The 17,860-nt window shown below is 38.2% G+C and overlaps 3 protein-coding genes across 9 annotated transcripts; 2 read left to right on the forward strand and 1 right to left on the reverse strand.

Moving 5' to 3' along the window:
- Positions 1-76: 76 nt before the first annotated feature.
- Positions 77-5,211, reverse strand: LOC105703488 (transcriptional protein SWT1). The gene is made up of 10 exons (XM_012431908.2): positions 4,684-5,211; positions 3,233-4,544; positions 2,905-3,140; positions 2,502-2,735; positions 2,090-2,320; positions 1,771-2,001; positions 1,513-1,705; positions 1,271-1,389; positions 759-1,057; positions 77-594 (listed from the first exon to the last, which is right to left on the reverse strand). The coding sequence occupies exons 1-10, from the start codon at positions 4,810-4,812 to the stop codon at positions 363-365; spliced, it is 3,216 nt and encodes a 1,071-aa protein (XP_012287331.1). The 5' UTR covers positions 4,813-5,211; the 3' UTR covers positions 77-362.
- A 113-nt stretch (positions 5,212-5,324) lies between these two features.
- LOC105703544 (broad-complex core protein isoforms 1/2/3/4/5) lies at positions 5,325-11,946 on the forward strand. 6 transcript variants are annotated; one of them, XM_012432025.2, is made up of 6 exons: positions 5,325-5,475; positions 7,304-7,509; positions 7,948-8,127; positions 8,728-9,196; positions 9,697-9,774; positions 10,575-11,946. In XM_012432025.2, the coding sequence occupies exons 2-6, from the start codon at positions 7,327-7,329 to the stop codon at positions 10,967-10,969; spliced, it is 1,305 nt and encodes a 434-aa protein (XP_012287448.1). In that variant the 5' UTR covers positions 5,325-5,475; positions 7,304-7,326; the 3' UTR covers positions 10,970-11,946. The 6 variants fall into 6 exon arrangements, with proteins under 6 accessions (XP_012287448.1, XP_012287451.1, XP_012287449.1 ...); XM_012432028.2 differs by lacking the exon at positions 5,325-5,475 and adding an exon at positions 5,535-5,829; XM_012432026.1 differs by lacking the exon at positions 5,325-5,475 and adding an exon at positions 5,836-6,099.
- A 340-nt stretch (positions 11,947-12,286) lies between these two features.
- Positions 12,287-17,811, forward strand: LOC105703545 (dual oxidase maturation factor 1). Of its 2 annotated transcripts, none has more exons than XM_012432029.2 (10): positions 12,287-12,976; positions 13,745-13,802; positions 13,899-14,033; positions 14,271-14,372; positions 14,537-14,690; positions 15,108-15,319; positions 16,028-16,144; positions 16,246-16,349; positions 17,207-17,328; positions 17,522-17,811. In XM_012432029.2, exons 1-10 carry the CDS (start codon positions 12,818-12,820, stop codon positions 17,652-17,654), a joined length of 1,296 nt encoding a protein of 431 aa, XP_012287452.1. In that variant the 5' UTR covers positions 12,287-12,817; the 3' UTR covers positions 17,655-17,811. The 2 variants fall into 2 exon arrangements, with proteins under 2 accessions (XP_012287452.1, XP_012287454.1); XM_012432031.2 differs by having other exon boundaries at positions 12,916-12,960.
- Positions 17,812-17,860: the final 49 nt, after the last annotated feature.

Below are 17,860 nucleotides of genomic sequence, written 5' to 3' on the forward strand. Positions count from 1 at the left end.
ACGTCCGTATCCTTCTACGCTTCTATGGAGACTTCTGAATTCTTTGGTAAAGGCCAAAAAATTCAGTCACTGGCGAATCGGATTCCTCTGACAAGCCTTAATCTACCAATTGTTATCTCGCCCAACATTCCATACCTTAACTTAAACAATATATAAAAATAAACAATGTAACGCTGTGTCTTAACGAGAAACAAAAGACCTTCGTCGGTAAGGTAGCACTACAGCGACGTGTCCGTTACCATAGCTACCATAAACAGTTTAAATAATCGTTATCAAATATGTCAATATACACTTTTGTAATATCACAATGCAGGGGATTTAATACGCCATTCGACCACTGGGAGGCGCACTAGTACGTAGATTTACGTACACCGGAAGATGGCCATCCGACAGAAATGTCCGCTGACTTCTTGTAATTGGTGCAAGCCTCTTTTCAGGGTGTCTTGTTTGTTCTTCAAGCAGCAATAAACATCCAAGGGAGTCAGTTCTCTATCTATCTCCCGTATCTCAGGAATGGTGAAATTAACCAACGCGTGGTACAATGCCTTAACAGCTCGATGGTCGATGTGGATAAGGTTAACCTCTTCTAACGCTCTGCAAAATAAAATAATATTACTAACTCGATTATTTCTGACATACGTTAAGAAGATATGAAAGGCGCTGAGTAATTTAATCCAACTGAAATTCATCTATATCTATGATAGAGGTGAAAATCGTTTCTAGGTTAGTTTTCATTGTCCCTCGCTGGTGGTACGTACCCACTCAGAGTCTGCAACAACCGATTCACATTCGCAGCCAACTCGGGTTGCATTTCCTTGATGTCTTCCGATCTCATAGGTGGATTCGCCTTTTTATAGAGAATAGAACAAGGCATGCCCAAAGCTTCGCAAGCCATCCCACAGACGTCTCTAGCGAAGACATAAAGTTCCTCGATGAAGAGCAAAGCCTTTTCTGCTCTGCGTTCCTGTTCTTCGAAACTCCCCACCGAGCCAAATTCGTTTCTTAGCTTCCTCTCCGATATCAACTTTGTGTTCCCCTCGGATCTCTGCTTCAGTTCCTATTCAAAGCAACGACAAACTATTAACTAGTGTTCAGTGCGTCACATTACCTGGGTAATGTAATAATAAAAATACAAGTAAATGGAAAATCATCGCAAGCACAAAATCACAAATTAAAGGAAGCAACGATAAACTATTAACTAGAATTTTTAGTGCGTAACATTACCCAGGTGTTTTAATAACATTGTTATTGTTTATAACTTATTGCTCACCTCCAGACTCTTCGAGGTACGGTATATGTGGTCTGCGTATTTTTCCACCTTCGCCATTTGGACCAAATCGTTGCACTTGTCTAAAACTGCAATAACGTCTGCAAGCTTGCGACCATTTGCTGTAAAATAATAAATAAATAATTATTAGGTCGACGGCCATTGTTTGCGAAACTTCTCTTCGTGCAGGGGTGAAAGCATTATAAATATTTCGATTCTTTCTTCAGCAGTCGAGGAATACGTACGTGGGACATTTTGTATGATTTGCAATAAATCCTTTAACAATGATTCTGCTCGTCTAAGAAAGGACTCCCCTACGGCAGCAATCCAGTGTTTAAGGGCGCATTTTAAGACATCGACACAGGACCAAGGGGGTTTAATTATCGTGTACTTTTCCCACAGGTCGCCGTAGAGCTTCTGCATCTCCAATGCCACGATCTGAAAGGAGATTCTTTTAAAATATACTGAATAGAAAGTGTGGAAAAACAGAGACGAAGCCTCACTTTAGTTAAAAAGGACTTCAGGACAGCCTTCGTCTCCTCAAAAATGTCATCGGTAAGCAAGAGTTCATTCTCTTCGGAGTCCTCTGGCTCATCGGAAGCCTGCCATGTCCTCTCTTCTTTGTTCGAAGCACTCAGAAAGTCTATTTTCTCAAGAGGATCCTGCTTTCCGAGGGTTATCAAGTCGTAGATCATCGCCTTGTTGCAGAGGTTCTGATCGTAGGACAGCAAAACCTTAAAGAATTAACAGGAAATCATTAAAATAACGAGACAGTGAATTTCTTTTTTCTTTTTATCCCTTTCTTAAGAGAAATTCACTTACGACCGTTTTCCCCAAGTCGCGGATTTGTAGACAGGTCTGCAGGATCTCATCGTCAGGACAGTCGACGAAGAACTTCTCCCTGTTTCTTTCGACATCCTCCGGAGTCTGTCCTTTGACTCTGGGATGCTTCGATGAGAAGTGGAAGTTCAGAAATTTAATAGCCCTACGAGCCTTCGCTTGCAAAATCTGAGTTCTCGAAGAGTCTTTGTTGTCCTTTATGTAATCCAATTCCTAAGTTGACAAAAAGGAGTATTAAATTAAACAGTAGAAACAATGTTAAATAATTATTTTTAAGAGTAATAGTGGGAAGAAATTTCCTACACCGTAGTTTGATTTTAATCATCGATGTAGATAGGCACTTTAAAAAAAAATTGATACGAAGGTAAAGGATTAAACAGGTATCGATACTAACTCTTATCACAGTCCAAGGCACGACGATTATAGGCCGTCCATGCGTTCTGAAAACGGCGTCTCTAGCCTCTTCTATTGCTTGTAGTTTCGACAGAAAGACATTAGTGTCTATAACGATGAATAATTCTTGGCCAGGAATTTGAGCCGAAGTGTTAAAAAGATCCAAAGTATTTTCTTGGACACCTTTCGAAGCCATGGGGTCATCGGAGCACAACTGGGACCTTACGACTTGAACCTGTAACGATGAATCGAAAAGTCTAGAGGACCTCTGAAGCCAAGATTGAATTTATTTATGTAATTTGTTTAAAACTCAGGATTAAACTCTTTAAACACTATTCAGGATTTTTATTAGCTTTGATTGAATAGTGCCAAAATCTCTCTGCGAGAGGCAGTGCCTACTTTACCTCGAACATTATCTTTTCGTCTTCGATAGGCTCCCACTCCATTTCTTCGTAGTATGGTTCGCTGCTGCATTGTTGTATGAGATTCTCCAAAGTGACCGATCGATTAGCTGGAGAACTTGTCGAAAGACTTGGCTGACGTCTCTTCGCTTGGGAGTTATCGAATGCCTGGCCATTTTCCAAACGTGCTTCCAGAGATCTCATACGAGCTTCTGCGTTCTTGTACAAGCTTGAAGGAGCTTTAAATTTAATCCATATTATATATTTAACGTACATACAACAAAGGAACGGGGCAAGTTAATTCAGAGAGTTACGAAGAATCGAAACATACTTCTGTAATTATTGTTGTTCGGTGCAACTTTACTAGGACTGAACGACAGTCTCTTATCTTTTTTCTGCACTGGGGGTTCGTCGTCAGTAGTCCTCTCGAGGCTTCTCCTAAGATTTTCCATACGTGCCTGTGCGATGTTCTTCCTTGGCACCACATTTGTCCCGATGTTCAAAGCCACAGATACGTCGAAATTATTATTACCTCCTTTGCCAACCTTTTTGCTTATTAATACTGTACCAGTGCTCCTCTCGTTATCCGGCGTAAGGTTCACATTGGCAATTATGTTATTCACAGGAGAAGGTACATCGGTTTTCTTTGCGATAACCACACTTCGAGAGCCCTGTTTGCTCCGTCTACCAGTTTTTGTTGCACTATGAGTGCTCACGTTAGACAAAGAAGCATCATCTTCAATTTCTAATAACGGAGCAGCACCACCATCAGAGACGATAGACTTTTTCCCAATTACAGGCAACACCGAAGAGTGTCCCGCTTTAGCTGGAGATTCTGTTTCCGAAGTAGGAACTGGAACCAATCTTGCAGAGCTGCGTCGACTCGTCCTCTTGGTCCCTTTCGGACTCACTGCTTGCCGTGCAGTCGTATCCTTCGTTACTTGTGTCGTTGTCGGAGACTCTCTTTGCAAAGGCTCCAGGACTTCTAACCTCTCTGGAGATCCTGGCGGTGACACACAGGTTGCAGGTTTTCCTTTTTTTCCACCTTGCTTTTGCTTAGTTTGCGCAGCTTGCTGCATCCTTCTAATCATTTTCTCACGAATCTCTCGCATCTGCGGAGTCTCAATTTCTGGTGAAGTCGACCGAGGCTGTATGCTCCGTTTCGCCTGCAATTTTGGACGCAGCCTAGGATCGACGCAACTAACATCACCGATGTTGCTCGTGTCACCGTCTGCACTCTCCTGCTTCCTCTTACTCTTCCGTGGAGTGTTCTCTACCGATTCAGGCTTCTGGATACGTTTCGCCCGTAATACCGAACGCTGTTCAGATTCGCTTTGAGCGCCATCATCGTCCTTGTCATCAGGTGCCGTTAATTTATCGTCACTGCTCGCACCAATTTCCAAGTTCTTCCTCTTCTTTTCGCGTACCCGAGAAGTATCCGTTACTAAAGTATTCTCAGCAACGGATTTCTGTTGCCGAGAACGCTTCCCCTGTAACTTCCTACGCTGCTCGGACTCGTCGAGACGACTGTTGTCATCCATCGTGGATGTCATAGGAGGCGACGCTGGAGTCGATTCATCATCGTCGCTCTCGTCGTCGTCGCGGTTTCTCTTTCTGGAATATCTTCCCTGCTTTGGCGTTGTCTACGTATTGAAAAACATAAATTACTTCTAAATACTACAAAAATCAATGAAGATAAAGTATTACAATTTAAAATACATGAAGTATTAAGCTTTTAAATGGTAAGAAATACCATGTCAATATTATGACGGAACGTCTCACCATTTCATCCTTTTCTTGTGGAAGACGCCACGATGACTTATTTGTTTTGACATTGAAATAATAAACTCTGTCCGGGTGGCTCTTCGAGGTGACCACTTTCCAACCTTTTGGCAGAGTGGATTGCTTCATTTCACCAGAAATTTTAGAACCTCTTATTTACAAAGACTCTCTCTTTAGACCACGTTTTACATTGCTTGCTGACGCCCAGAAGTTATTTCTCAAATTGACAACAATTTCGCAAGATAAACACAGACGAAGTTACAACTCCATTAATTACGTCACGCGTTTTAATACTCGCTTATGTTGCTAAATTCCAGGTTATACAACACTATGACAAATTTAATGTACATACATAACCTATGAATAAGTATGCGACATCAATTGCTTGAATATACCGCAGATGGATTTTAGGTTGGCGGCATTTACGTCTCCACTATCGATATTTATTAAATACTGGATTAGATAAATCCAGTTTAAGTGCGCTCCATCAACTGATTTTATTAGCTACGTAAACGTATTACTAAATATAGATCGAATCAAGGCGAGTTCATATGTACAAAAGAGCCGCACGAAAGCGCGCCACCTCCGCGCGCCACCGCTAGATGGCAGCACCGACTCTAGCAAGTGTCAAAATTGTAATGTCGTCGTGAGTGCTGCGATCCAAAGCCCTCCGCTCTTTGTTTTAACCTCCTGCCGAGCAGGACGATTCAACGACCACCGTTTCCAGCAGAAGCCTAACCAAAATCATTCGTAACAGCAGAGAATAGGAATTATCACGAGATAATCCCCCAGGTAGTAAAAATGTCTCTCGACACGCTGATCGCTACTCTACAATGGGGCGGAACATGGAACCTGATGATCTAACTCCCGAGTTATTCTTTTATTAACTATTCCACGCTGCATTCTTTAAACAGCCGTTTTGCGAGCCTCTAACACGCAGCTTAACTCTATGCCTGTCAGACGACCCGACACGACAAAGGATAAAAAATGACAGAAGCTTCCTGTTATTATTATACGTCACCTATTCCAATTATAATCTGCGAAGTAAACAGCTCCATACAACTACTTACCAGTAATGATTACGCATAGTAGGTGAAAAAAAAAAGCCAAGCGTTGCATCGATCGCTCTTGTCTCTTTCTCTCTTCGTAAGTATTAAGCGAGCGCCAAAAGAAGGCGTTATTAACGTTTGAGTACCGGAGGTTTTTAAAATAACTATCGAATAATGCTGAACAGTGTAATAGTGCTTTCTGAATGGGATGCGAAACGATCTAAGCAGTGCGATAGCGCTGCTTTTATTCTGTATCAAAAAATTTGTCTGACAATGCATCTGGAATATTGAGCACGTTTCGTATCGTTCAAATGCACTGGGTTTTTTCTATGTGAAATCTGAAGAGCGCGAAAGCAGGACTCAAACGGTTAATAATTTCAGTTTTTATTGTTTGAGATTGGTAACGATATATTTTATGTGTCATTGGAAACGGTAGAGTGTAGGAAATGAGCTGATGCCTTTTTTTTCTTCGCTATTGCGTTGTACGAGTCTTGTTTTACAGAAAATATTGAGACGGAGATACGTTTTGATCATTGTGTATTAAAAAAACATTTCACCGCTTGTTCTCCTCTTTTCTCTTAAGAAGTATTGAGCAAACGCCAAAGGAAAGCGTTATGTATTTTCTGACGTATGTATCGCATCTGCTTTATTGTTTGTCTCGGGTTCTTGGCTGTCAAGTGATCTAATATAACAAAGGAATGAAAATAACAGGAGCCTGCTGCGAGTGATTATACATGTGACGATTATACATCACCTATTCCAATTATAATCATCGGAGTAAACAACTTTATATATCTTGTTCTTAATAACTCTTATATACGTAGCGTACTAAAAATCCAATTACTTTATAAAATAATTTAGCAAGGGAAACGTCATGTAGTCCTCCCTTTCTTTATTTAGCGTTACTAATTATAAACACAATGTATCGTCACAAATAGTTCGATGGGAAAAAACAGTCGATTTAATTTTTTTTTACAGCATTGCTCTGTACGATAATTTATTTAAAAGCGTCAAAACGTTAAAATGTGAGGAATTGTACATATCTTTGCATGCATGATATCTTAAAGTCTAATAACGAGGGAAATTATTTTGCTTTAGCCCATCATAACCTAAATTTTTTTCTCAAGCGAAGAAAAAACTGATATAACCTGAAATTTGCAAATATGACCTGTGTTAAAACATCTATTTGGTTTTGTTTCTGTAGTTTGAAAATATAGATATTTAAACTAATCACTAAGACGTTACAATTGTCAAATGTTTAATTTCGAAATACATTCAGGCGAACTAATAACTGCGACACTACGTTTACCAAATGTTTAATCTCCCTGCTGACTGATTGCAGATTTAATATCCTACTAAAACCAATTCGTCACAATTATATCTTCAATTTTGTATCGATTAAAAAAGTCCTGCGACACTATATTTTAATTTCTGGCATGGATAAAAAAGCAGAGTATCATTGATCGAAGCTGTATAAGCTAATAAATAAAAGTAAATCTGAAGACAGCGTCGCAAGACTTTTTACCAGACTCGATAATGTTAATTATCGTTCCTTCTCTTCTTTCTTCCAGTGTTTCCAATTGACTGTCGCACAATGTCTGGGGAGCAATTCTCATTGGTGTGGAACAGCTTTCCGAGGAACCTGTCTTCCGGTTTGTATACGTTGTTGACAGACGAGCACCTTGTCGATGTCACCCTCGCTGCGGAGGGGCAAATCCTGAGGGCTCACAAGTTAATACTCTCGGTCTGCAGTACATATTTCAGAGAACTTTTTAAGGTATATTAGATGCAGATGCATTCATACAAACCCATACAAGGCATCGATGAATCCATTTGTATATAATAATGATCGATAGCTTACAGAAATACTGTTTAAGACTATATGAAAGCCGCTGAGAAATTTAATCGAGGCTGATAAATGAAAATTCATCGATACCCTTTTCAGAGTCTGAAAGTGTTATTATATATATATATTGCTTACCAAAACATATTTTATACAATTTAATATCATGAAAGCTTCCTATTATTGTTATTAATTATCTGCATCGATCAGGTTTGAATTATCTAATTATAGTTAACATAGGCTTTCGACATCGAGCAGCTTTACGAGAAGGGATAAAATCTTTGTGTCCTATCTTTGCTGCTTTATGTGTTATTAAATATATATTTATGTTTAATTATTACCTTGTATTTACTAAGGTATTATATTTTCCAGGGAAATTCATGCAAGCATCCTATAGTGATACTAAAGGATGTCAATTATCGAGATTTATCGGCGATGCTGCATTTCATGTATCAGGGGGAAGTTAACATTAAACAAGAGGACATCGCTAGCTTCCTAAAAGTTGCCGAAACCCTGCAAATAAAAGGTCTTACTAAGGATACACAAAGTGAGGTATATCTTACTATACTTAACACGTTATCTCGCGTGAAAAATGATGTATGGCTCACGCGAGATCTTTTAAGTCACTGCATGTCTTTTAACAATAATTCATTTGAAAATTTATGTTCGGTAATACATATTTACTGGCACCTTTGAACATTTATTTTTCATTAACTCTCTCGATACCAAAGCTGCTTAAAATTTTTACCGATGAAGGAACTATAGTGGGACGAATGGGTTTTTTTAAGGGGGTACGATGCCTTTACATATAAAAAATTGACTCGTCTTGCTTTTCAAAAGAGGATTATAATCATTTATGATTTTTATTCTAGTCCATGATAAATAAATAAATTTCTGATGAATAATGAAATCTCAGTTTTAGGATCTACTTTAGCGCCTCCATATTCCCGTGGCGAAAATTTGAACTAATCGATACCCCCAATTTTGGGAATACTTTCCTCAACGATTAGACTTCCTATGTATACAGGCTGACTCATATCACTTTAAATCTAAGATTAAAGGACATGTTTGTCAAACGCATTGAACATAAAGAAACACGTAGAACATTGTTTATTGTAAAAACACCCTGAAAATATGATTTAATCTATCCAGGAGAAGTTTTCGAAGGAGGCGGAAGAGCTGGACCAGCTTCTGCAGGCAGACAAGAACGATGCAGAGTCCGTAGAGCCGGATACATGTTTGGAGACCTTCGAGAACATGCCTGGACCCAGAGAAGACGTGGACTTCAATCTCCAGGAGGCGAACTCCAGCCGGGAGAACCCGGAGGTGCCAACAGACAGGGAAATGCAGTCTGACGAGACCGCTAATCGACCAGGAACTGAGAACGAAACGGAGCATGCTATGCAAAACATCCGGAACATGTTCACCGAACATTGCGGAAACGCGGAGCAGTCTTCTAGTACCGGAGAAGAGCCTTTAGATTATACTTCCGATGTTGGGAGATTCACTAAAACGAAACAAGAGCCTCCGGATTATGCTTTCGGGGTCGAGGCGGACGCAGGGTACAAACATTTCAGGATGAACAAAACTCCTCGTCCAGAAGGAAGTGTACAAAACCAAGGTTGGGTTTTGATTCCATTTTTGCGATGATACGTTATTTTTATCCCTTCTTGTTTGTGGGAATTTAAATAGTATTGGTATTGTCAGGAAATGCACTTCTTTTTGTGATTGTTCGGAAGGAAGTGTACAAGACCAAGTTTGGGTTTTGTTCCCATTTTCATGATAATACATTATTTTGTATCGATTCTTGGTTGTGGGAATTTAAATAGTATTTGTATCAGAAATTCCACTTCTTTTTGTGATTGTTCGGAAGGAAGTGTACAAGACCAAGTTTGGGTTTTGTTCCCATTTTCATGATAATACATTATGTTGTATCGCTTCTTGTTCGAAAAATGGCTGGCTCGTAATTGCTAACATCGTAATTTGTTTCTATTAGTCGGTTGGAAAAAAGATTATATTACGTTATTATATATAAAATATATAATAACGTAATTTAATAAAGATTATATTATATGGCATACGTATGGATTTTCCACCGAATGATTGTTTATTGTATTTCAGACTTTGTGCCAAATTCTCAACTGATGTCGTACAATCCAAGTTGCCAAGACGAATCCATAGGTATGCTTCCAACACCACGTAAGGATTATTCACTTTTCATTTTATGCACTTAAGGTGAAGTGAAACACGTCGAGATATTTCATCGACGTCGGTAAGAATGATTCTTCTAAATACCTACCTTAACGACGTTGGAATTTATATCGACAGCTGTGTCGAATTATATTGGGAATTGTACTAAATGGCATACTCCATATGTCATTTTCATGCAATAATTATGAAGAAATCAAAGTAAAGCTCCAGAAATCCCCTGGTTTTATGGTTTCTGAGGCTCTAATTGACTGCAGAGGGATCCTCTGCGCCATCTGTGATTTCCAGGTCAACTAATTGTTCACTCCGAGACCTCGTTTTCTCAAAGTTTCAGCATAGCAGTGCATAAGACACTTTTTTTGCCTTTTGTCTCGTTCAAATGCGAATTTATCAATTACCAGAGTGTTCTAAATTGTTGTAAAATTGTCCTAACATTTTTATTCTACTAAATAGCGTACTCAATATGTCGTTTTCGTGCAATAATTATGAAGAAGTCGAAGTAAAGCTCCAGAAATCCCCTGGTTTTATGGTTTCTGAGGCCCTAATTGACTGCAGAGGGACCCCCTGCGCCATCTGTGATTTCCAGGTCGACTAAATTTTCACTCCGAGACCTCGTGTTCCCATCGTTTTAACGTAGAAGCGCATAAAACCATATAAAAACCAACGTCGGCAGCGTAGGTATCTAGAAAAATCATTTTTACCGACGTCGATCTTCCACTTCACCTTAATAATACATCTACTCCAATTGAAGCAGCAGTAGCAAACCCTTTTTCAACAAGATTTCGTTTCAGGACTGCACAGCTCGGAGGCGCCCTTCCAGGGCGACTTTGCATACGACTCTACGAGCTACAGCAGGGGCAGAAGGACCGTGAAGGGCATCCCCGGGAGCAGCCTCCCCCTGGAGACGACTCTGCGCGTCGTCTCCGAGCTGGGGCCGACGTTGCGCATGGAGAGGGGCAAGGTCATCCGCATGTACTCCTGTCCCTGGTGCCTACGTCACTTCACCCGGAAGGAGAACCTTAAGCTCCACGTGCGGTATATACACGGCCCCCTCGAAAGCCTAACCTGCAAGCTCTGCGGCAACAAGTACAAGAACAGCAACAGCCTCCGGGTGCACTCCTACCTCTACCACAACGCCAAGCGGAACAAACACAACAAGCCGCCCCTCGTCAGCGGAAACGCGTGAACGCCGAAGCTTCTCCAAGGGGCCGATAGTGTCAACGAACAATCTCTTTGTTACATACATATGCATAGATATATATCTAGATACAGGGTAGAACGGCCAGGGTGGACGCGTTAAGGCGATGTGAAACACGTCGAGGAACTTGATCGACGTCGTTCCATATTTTCCCTTTAATTGATTATTCTAACGACTGTTTAAGACCAGCGGCGCCATCTGTGACGTTTCGCTGTAACTAAATTTATCCTCTAAGGACACGCGTTAATCAGCATCCTCTTGCAACTGTTCATGAAAGTATTTTCCATATTTTCCCTTGAATTAATTATTCTAACGACTGTTTAGGACTAACGGCGCCATCTGTGACGTTTCGCTGTAACTAAATTTATCCTCTAAGGACACGCGTTAATCAGCATCCTCTTGCAATTGTTAGTGAAATTATTTTCCATACTTTCTCATCCTCTCTCGCCTTGTCTCTTCTGTCCATCCTGGCTGTTACATCCTGTACATATATCTATATATTATATTATACAAAATATGTAGTGCCGAATGAAAATTGTTATTATATTTATACCGAGGACGCGCCTGCGCGCTGAGAGGTTTTTCCACTGATAACGAGTCCGGAGGTTTGATATACTGGGCGACCTGATAATCAATCGGCGATCCTGAGAAGCAGTGCCGGCCTTTCACGTTTGCAGATGCAAAGAAAGAAACTAAAGAGGGTTCACTTCTGCGCTGAAAACGGATTTTTTGCCATGGTCTTGTTAATCAAGTCTGAAATTATCGAGAAACTCCGCGAGAGGGCGACGGTGCGGCGTCGCGCGCCATTTTTGAAGTTTTTTAATTCGCCCACTCTACGTGGCTCTTTCGGTTAATTTATTCAGTGCCAATGACATTGTAAATAACATTACTCTAGTTTCTTCCCGCATTTGTTTGTTAGACCCGTACCTATTATTGTATTCTACATTAAACATGTTAATTATAAAGATCGGATTACTGTACCGTCCACAAACCTCGTTATACCGTGTTCCATTTTTATATTTAAGATATGAAAGGCGCTGAGATATTTAATCGACGTCGATAAATTGAAATTCATATATACCCTTTTTGGGGGGAACGTCATTTTGAATTCTTAAGGGGTAACATAAACTGGCACGTCTCGTTACCGACATTTATATTTATGATTAAATTTTTTACAGTCTACGTTGAGAATTATACTAACTGAAGCGTTCTATATGTTATTTCGGTTAAATAATCATGAAGAGATCATTGTAAAACTGTCGAAATCCCGGGAATTCATTATTCTAACGACTGTTTAAGACCAGCGGCGCCATCTGTGACGTTTAGCTGTAACTAATTTTTTCTCTAAAGACCCGCGTTACCCTCGGGACGAGCCAGCAATCTCTTGCAATTGTTTGTTAACGTATTTTCCATATTTTTCTATCTGACTCTGAAGTATTCCATTTATACAGTATTCTAAATTATTCAAGCTGTCCTGAAACTCTTCATTTTTAATTCTAAGCCTCCAAAAAGCGTAAAACAGCAAAACTGTGGGAACCATCCACAACTGCAAAGTCACTGTTAAGTTAATGCATTGTAACAAATGTTATATTAATTATTAGTTTTAAATTATGTAACTGTTAGGTTTGGTGTTTAGTGGGAATTTAATTTTTGTCTTTATTCCAGGATTGGTCATTATGCCGGAAAAGGAACTGAGATTAGATTGGACCTCCATTTTCAGTGATTCGAGTCATCCTTTAGAAGGCAAACCATTTTATTGAGCGAATCTGAAAGTGGTGTTGATCTTTTTTAATTGTTGATAATTTTTGTATTGGCTTTGCCTTCACGGGAAACATCATGTGTTTAATATTTGGACGAGTGGAGGGATTCCCGAGCCAATATCCTGAGAATAAAACACCAGTGACTGTGGATGTCGTGGAAGCTGGAATAATCACGGCTTTTGTTTTAGTTGCCGTTGCATTTCTTGCAATTATTCCCGGGTATAGTAAAAAAAGAGTACGTAACTCTTGTAATTTCGTTTCGATTGTTTAGCCTAACCTATTCGATTTTTGTATCACTCGCAATTTCATTTCGACTGTTTTACTCTTTTTTGTATCGCTTGCTATTTCATTTTTATTGTTTGGCATCTTTTAATTCATTTCTGTATCATTTGCCATTTTATTTTCACTATTTTAGTCTGTTTTTGTATCACTTGGAATTTCATTTTGATTGTTTGGCATTTTTTACTCCATTTTTGTATCGCTTGCTATTTCATTTTTATTGTTTGGCATCTTTTAATTCATTTCTGTATCATTTGCAATTTTATTTGGACTATTTTACTGTGTTTTTGTATCACTTGCCATTTCATTTTTATTGTTTGGCATTTTTTACTCAATTTTTGCATCACTCGCAATTTCATTTTGACTATTTTACTCCACTTTGCATCACTTTCAATTTCATTTTGAGTATTTTGCATGTTTTAATTCATTTCTGTATCACTTACAATTTAATTTTGTTTATTTGGCACATTTTTCTCCATTTTTGTATCACTTGCAATTTAATTTTGATTGTTTGGCACATTGTACTCCATTTTTGTATCACGTTCAATTTTATTTGGATTATTTCGAATTAATTTATTGAACTTTATTTTGATTATTTTGCATGTGTTATTCCATTTTTGTATCGCTTGCAATTTCATTTTGATTATTTTGCGCGTTTTTTCTTTCTTTCTTATCTTTATGAGCGTTTATCTTAATTTATAAAATATAATAAAAAATTCTCCAGAGTATCTACAACATCGCCAAGGTCACTTGCAGCATTTTAATAGGATGCATCATAATGGGTAAATTTAGCCTTAATGATACTGAAATGATTGCCCCATAATGTTAGAAAAATTATTTAAACAATTTCCAACTTATTAAGTGCTTTTTTTATTTAGTGGGAAATTTTGGGCAAGAGTGGGAAATCGGAATCGTCGACACGAAAACGCCATACAGAGCTGGAGAAAAAAGCGCCATTCAAGCTCGCATCGGCCTTAAAATCGGTTTGCGTTCTGTAAACATTACATTGCAAGGTAATCCATTCAATAAAAATAATTAGACTGTAAATCAAACGAAGGAAATGGAATTATTCAGTATTGACGACTGTTTAGGACTCGCGGCGCCATCTGTGACTTTTAGCTGCAACTAAATTTTCGCGCTAAAGACACGAGCGCTGTCGCGGGATAAATACGAATTAAATGAATATCACGAGATAAAATAATTGAAATAAATTAAATCCTTACTCTATACGTATTTAATGATTCTTTTAGGAGAAGGAGAAGCAGGAACGCCTCTTGAAAAGGAGATTATAAATTACAACGAACGATTTCCCTGGACTTGGGACCAAGGAAGATTTGGATTCGGCCCTTATGGTAAACTAGGAACTTCATTAAAAATACCAAATTCAATAAACATTTAAATTCAGAATTACTAATATTAATTTCGGTCGCGGAATTAATTCTCCTTCTTTTGTGTTAATTTCTTTCAATCTGATCTTATTCAAAATTGGTCGAAAGATTTTATTAACAATTTTCAGCTGGACGATTGCAGCGACATTTCAGAGAGGCTCAAAGAAAAGGATTGCCATCGCCAATTATATCGATTGTTGATTATCTGGTCGTAGATGGCGAAGGTTTAAGATTCGGAAGGTTTTATCGAACTGCGGGATGGTATACTCATATTTTATTATGGTGAGTGAAAAGGATTTATGAATATATTATAAAATGACTGTCGCCATCTAGTGGGTTTCTGCGGAACAAATGGCGTTTTTAACACGTAAGGTAGCGTGTAAACAAGCGCCATGAATATGAAACTCAACACTATTTCATGCATTTTGATTTATTTTCTTTTTTTATAAACACTATTTCATGCATTTTGATTTATTTTATTTTTTCATAATTGCTATTTCATGCATTTTTATTTATTTTCTTTTTTTAAAACTCTATTTCATGCATTTTGATTTATTTTCTTTTTTTATAAACACTATTTCGTGCATTTTGATATATTATCTCTATCAGAGCATAATTTATTTTTTAATAGAGCCTTGCAAATTTTGAACTGATATATTCAATGCTATTTCATGGATTTTAATTGTTTTTCTCTTTCAGGGCAACACTCCCTGCCTGGATATTTGCTAATATATTTCTGCAAACCGTGGGCCGATATGCCGCATATTTCATCGCTTTAATTGGAGTTTTTCAATTATTAGCATGTGCAATTTGGAGCATTGTCCGTAATCCAATTCCTTTGGTAATCCCCTTCGAAGATGGAGTCATCAGTACTCATTTCGGACCCCATTATTGGATGACACTAGCGTGTGGTAATTATTATTAAAAATGTTCATTTCTTTAAAAATAGTATTATTAATGGGGAACTTTATAAGGTTAAGTTAAATCCCCTAAAAAAATCAGTAGACACTTTTTTATGAAAGGTGTTGCACAAAATTGTCTGAAACTTTAACATTTAACTTGTCGGCACTTATGAATTATCCTTATACTTTCCTTAATTTCATTAATTCATCATTAATTCGTTTCGTTCATTCATTTCATTCCATTCATTTCATTTCATTCCATTCCATTTCATTTCATTCCATTCCATTCCATTTCATTCCATTCCATTTCATTTCATTCCATTCATTCATTTCATTTCATTCATTCATTCATTTCATTTCATTTCATTTCATTTCATTTCATTTCATTTCATTTTCATTCCATTCATTCATTCCATTTCATTCCATTTCATTCTATTCGATTCATTGGATTCATTCGATTCATTCGATTCATTCGATTCATTCGATTCATTCGATTCATTCGATTCATTCGATTCATTCGATTCATTCGATTCATTCATTTCATTCTATTCATTCACTCCATTCGTTCATATCGTTCGTTCCATTCGTACTTATAATTCATATAGTTCATTCCGTTCATTCATTCATCGTTTATTTCATTTGTTCATTCCAAGGAATTTCGAATAGTTATTCCAAATGTCTAGAATACTTATTAACAATATTTTGCATTGTTAATAGGTATCTTCTGCTTGGCACTAGCATCCACAATTGTGTTCATGGACCTCAGATATCCAAACATGTTGTCAGTCTTCTTAGGCCTGGATCCTCTGAACCAGTACGACGAGTACGTAGTGCGTAAGTTTCCTTTTTTTCCCCTCAACGTGCGTCAATGAAATTACTCATGAGACAGAAATAAGCTGAACAGGAAAATACCTAACTCGACAATGAACATTTAGGTGCGTCAGAGATGGAGCGAATTCGAGACCAAATGAAAGTGACTAGCACGCTAGAATTACGAAACATGGAAGGTGACTCTTCTCAAAATCAGGAAACTGGTATGGTAAGGATAATTGGATAATTATTCATATTTCCTAGTAACTCTGCGATATAGTGGTACGTAATGCTCAATTAAGGTGAAGTGAAACACGTCGAGGAACTTGATCGACGTCGATAAAGGAGATTTTTCTAAATGCCTACGTTGCCGACGTTGGAATTTATATCGACAGCTGGGTCGAATTATATTGGGCATTGTACTAAATGGCATACTCCATATGCCATTTATAAAGAAATCCAAGTAAAACTCTAGAAATCCTCTGGATTCATGGTTTCTGAGGCCCTAATTGACTGCAGAGGGACCCCCTGCGCCATCTGTGATTTCCAGGGCAACTAAATTTTCACTCCGAGACTTTGTATTATTATCTTTTCAGTATAGCACTGTATAAGACACTTTTTTTGCCTTTTATCTCGTTCAAATGCGAGTTTATCAATTACCAAAGTGTTCTAAATTGTTGTACAATTGTCCTGACACTTTTATTGCACTAAATGGCGTACTCCATATATTGTTTTCGTCCAATAATTATGAACATATCGAAGTAAAACTCCAAAAATCCCCTGGATTCATGGTTTCTGAGGCCCTAATTGACTGCAGAGGGACCCCGTGCGCCATCTGTGATTTCCAGGTCAACTAAATTTTCACTCCGAGACTTTGTATTATTATCGTTTCAGTATTGCACTGCATGAGACACTATTTTTGCGTTTTATCTCGTTCAAATGCGAGTTTATCAATTACCAGAGTGTTCTAAATTGTCGTAAAATTGTCCTGACCCTTTCGTTTCTCATATTATAACCTTCAATAATTGTATATTGGTCCATTAGGAAATTCGATTACTCACTGTATATTTTTAATTAAAATTGTAGATGATCCTGAAAAGAAGGTCGACGGTTCGGATGGCGCAAAAGAATTTATTCCGCACACCCGTTCCCGTGCAAATCGATGATTACGATGACATAGGATTTTACGCCAATCAAAATGTCACCACGTGAGTGCCATTGTTAAGGTGATATGAGAAGTGCTGAGAAATTTAATTCAGGTCTATAAATTAAAATTCAAATGTACCCTTTTTGGTGGTAACGTCATTTTGAATACTCAAGTGTTGGCGCGTCTCGTTACCGACATTTATGTTTATGTTCAAGTCTTTTACCTGATTTCATTCCTTTTGTTATATTTTTTAGGTCGCAGGGACCCCAAAGCTCAACTTTGACGAAAAAAACGTCAATGGAGGAGTCAACAATGGCTAAACCTCCATTACCGGCGAAGAATCGCATAAAGAAGCAACGAGACCCAGATAAAGTTGTTAAAGTCTAAATTAAGAATGTTCCTGAAAGTTTAAAAGAATGGCTTGTCTATCATTAGCTGTAAAAGAATGGACTGAACAACACTCGTTACATCATTTTTCATCTGTCTCAAGATCTAAATGAGTGTCTTGTCTATCATCAGTTGTAAAATAATGGACTGAACAACACTCGTTACATCACTACTTATCTACCTCAAAACCTAAATGAATTACTTGT

Source organism: Orussus abietinus, unplaced genomic scaffold, assembly GCF_000612105.2.
Source record: "Orussus abietinus isolate OABI.00-Male unplaced genomic scaffold, Oabi_2.0 scaffold445, whole genome shotgun sequence".
NCBI classification, from domain to species: Eukaryota; Metazoa; Arthropoda; class Insecta; order Hymenoptera; family Orussidae; genus Orussus; species Orussus abietinus.

Coding starts and splice junctions, on each gene's coding strand:
- LOC105703488 (XM_012431908.2), bottom strand. CDS start 4,812: ATGAAGCAATCCACTCTGCCAAAAGGTTGGAAAGTGGTCACCTCGAAG. Junction 2,736..2,904: donor ACGAAAAGATAATGTTCGAG/GTAAAGTAGGCA, acceptor TCATCGTTACAG/GTTCAAGTCGTAAGGTCCCA. Junction 1,058..1,270: donor GTACCTCGAAGAGTCTGGAG/GTGAGCAATAAG, acceptor TGCTTTGAATAG/GAACTGAAGCAGAGATCCGA.
- LOC105703544 (XM_012432023.2), top strand. Junction 8,128..8,727: donor CTAAGGATACACAAAGTGAG/GTATATCTTACT, acceptor TAATCTATCCAG/GAGAAGTTTTCGAAGGAGGC. Junction 9,775..10,574: donor AGGTATGCTTCCAACACCAC/GTAAGGATTATT, acceptor ATTTCGTTTCAG/GACTGCACAGCTCGGAGGCG.
- LOC105703545 (XM_012432029.2), top strand. CDS start 12,818: ATGTGTTTAATATTTGGACGAGTGGAGGGATTCCCGAGCCAATATCCT. Junction 16,350..17,206: donor AAAATCAGGAAACTGGTATG/GTAAGGATAATT, acceptor TTAAAATTGTAG/ATGATCCTGAAAAGAAGGTC. Junction 17,329..17,521: donor GCCAATCAAAATGTCACCAC/GTGAGTGCCATT, acceptor TATATTTTTTAG/GTCGCAGGGACCCCAAAGCT.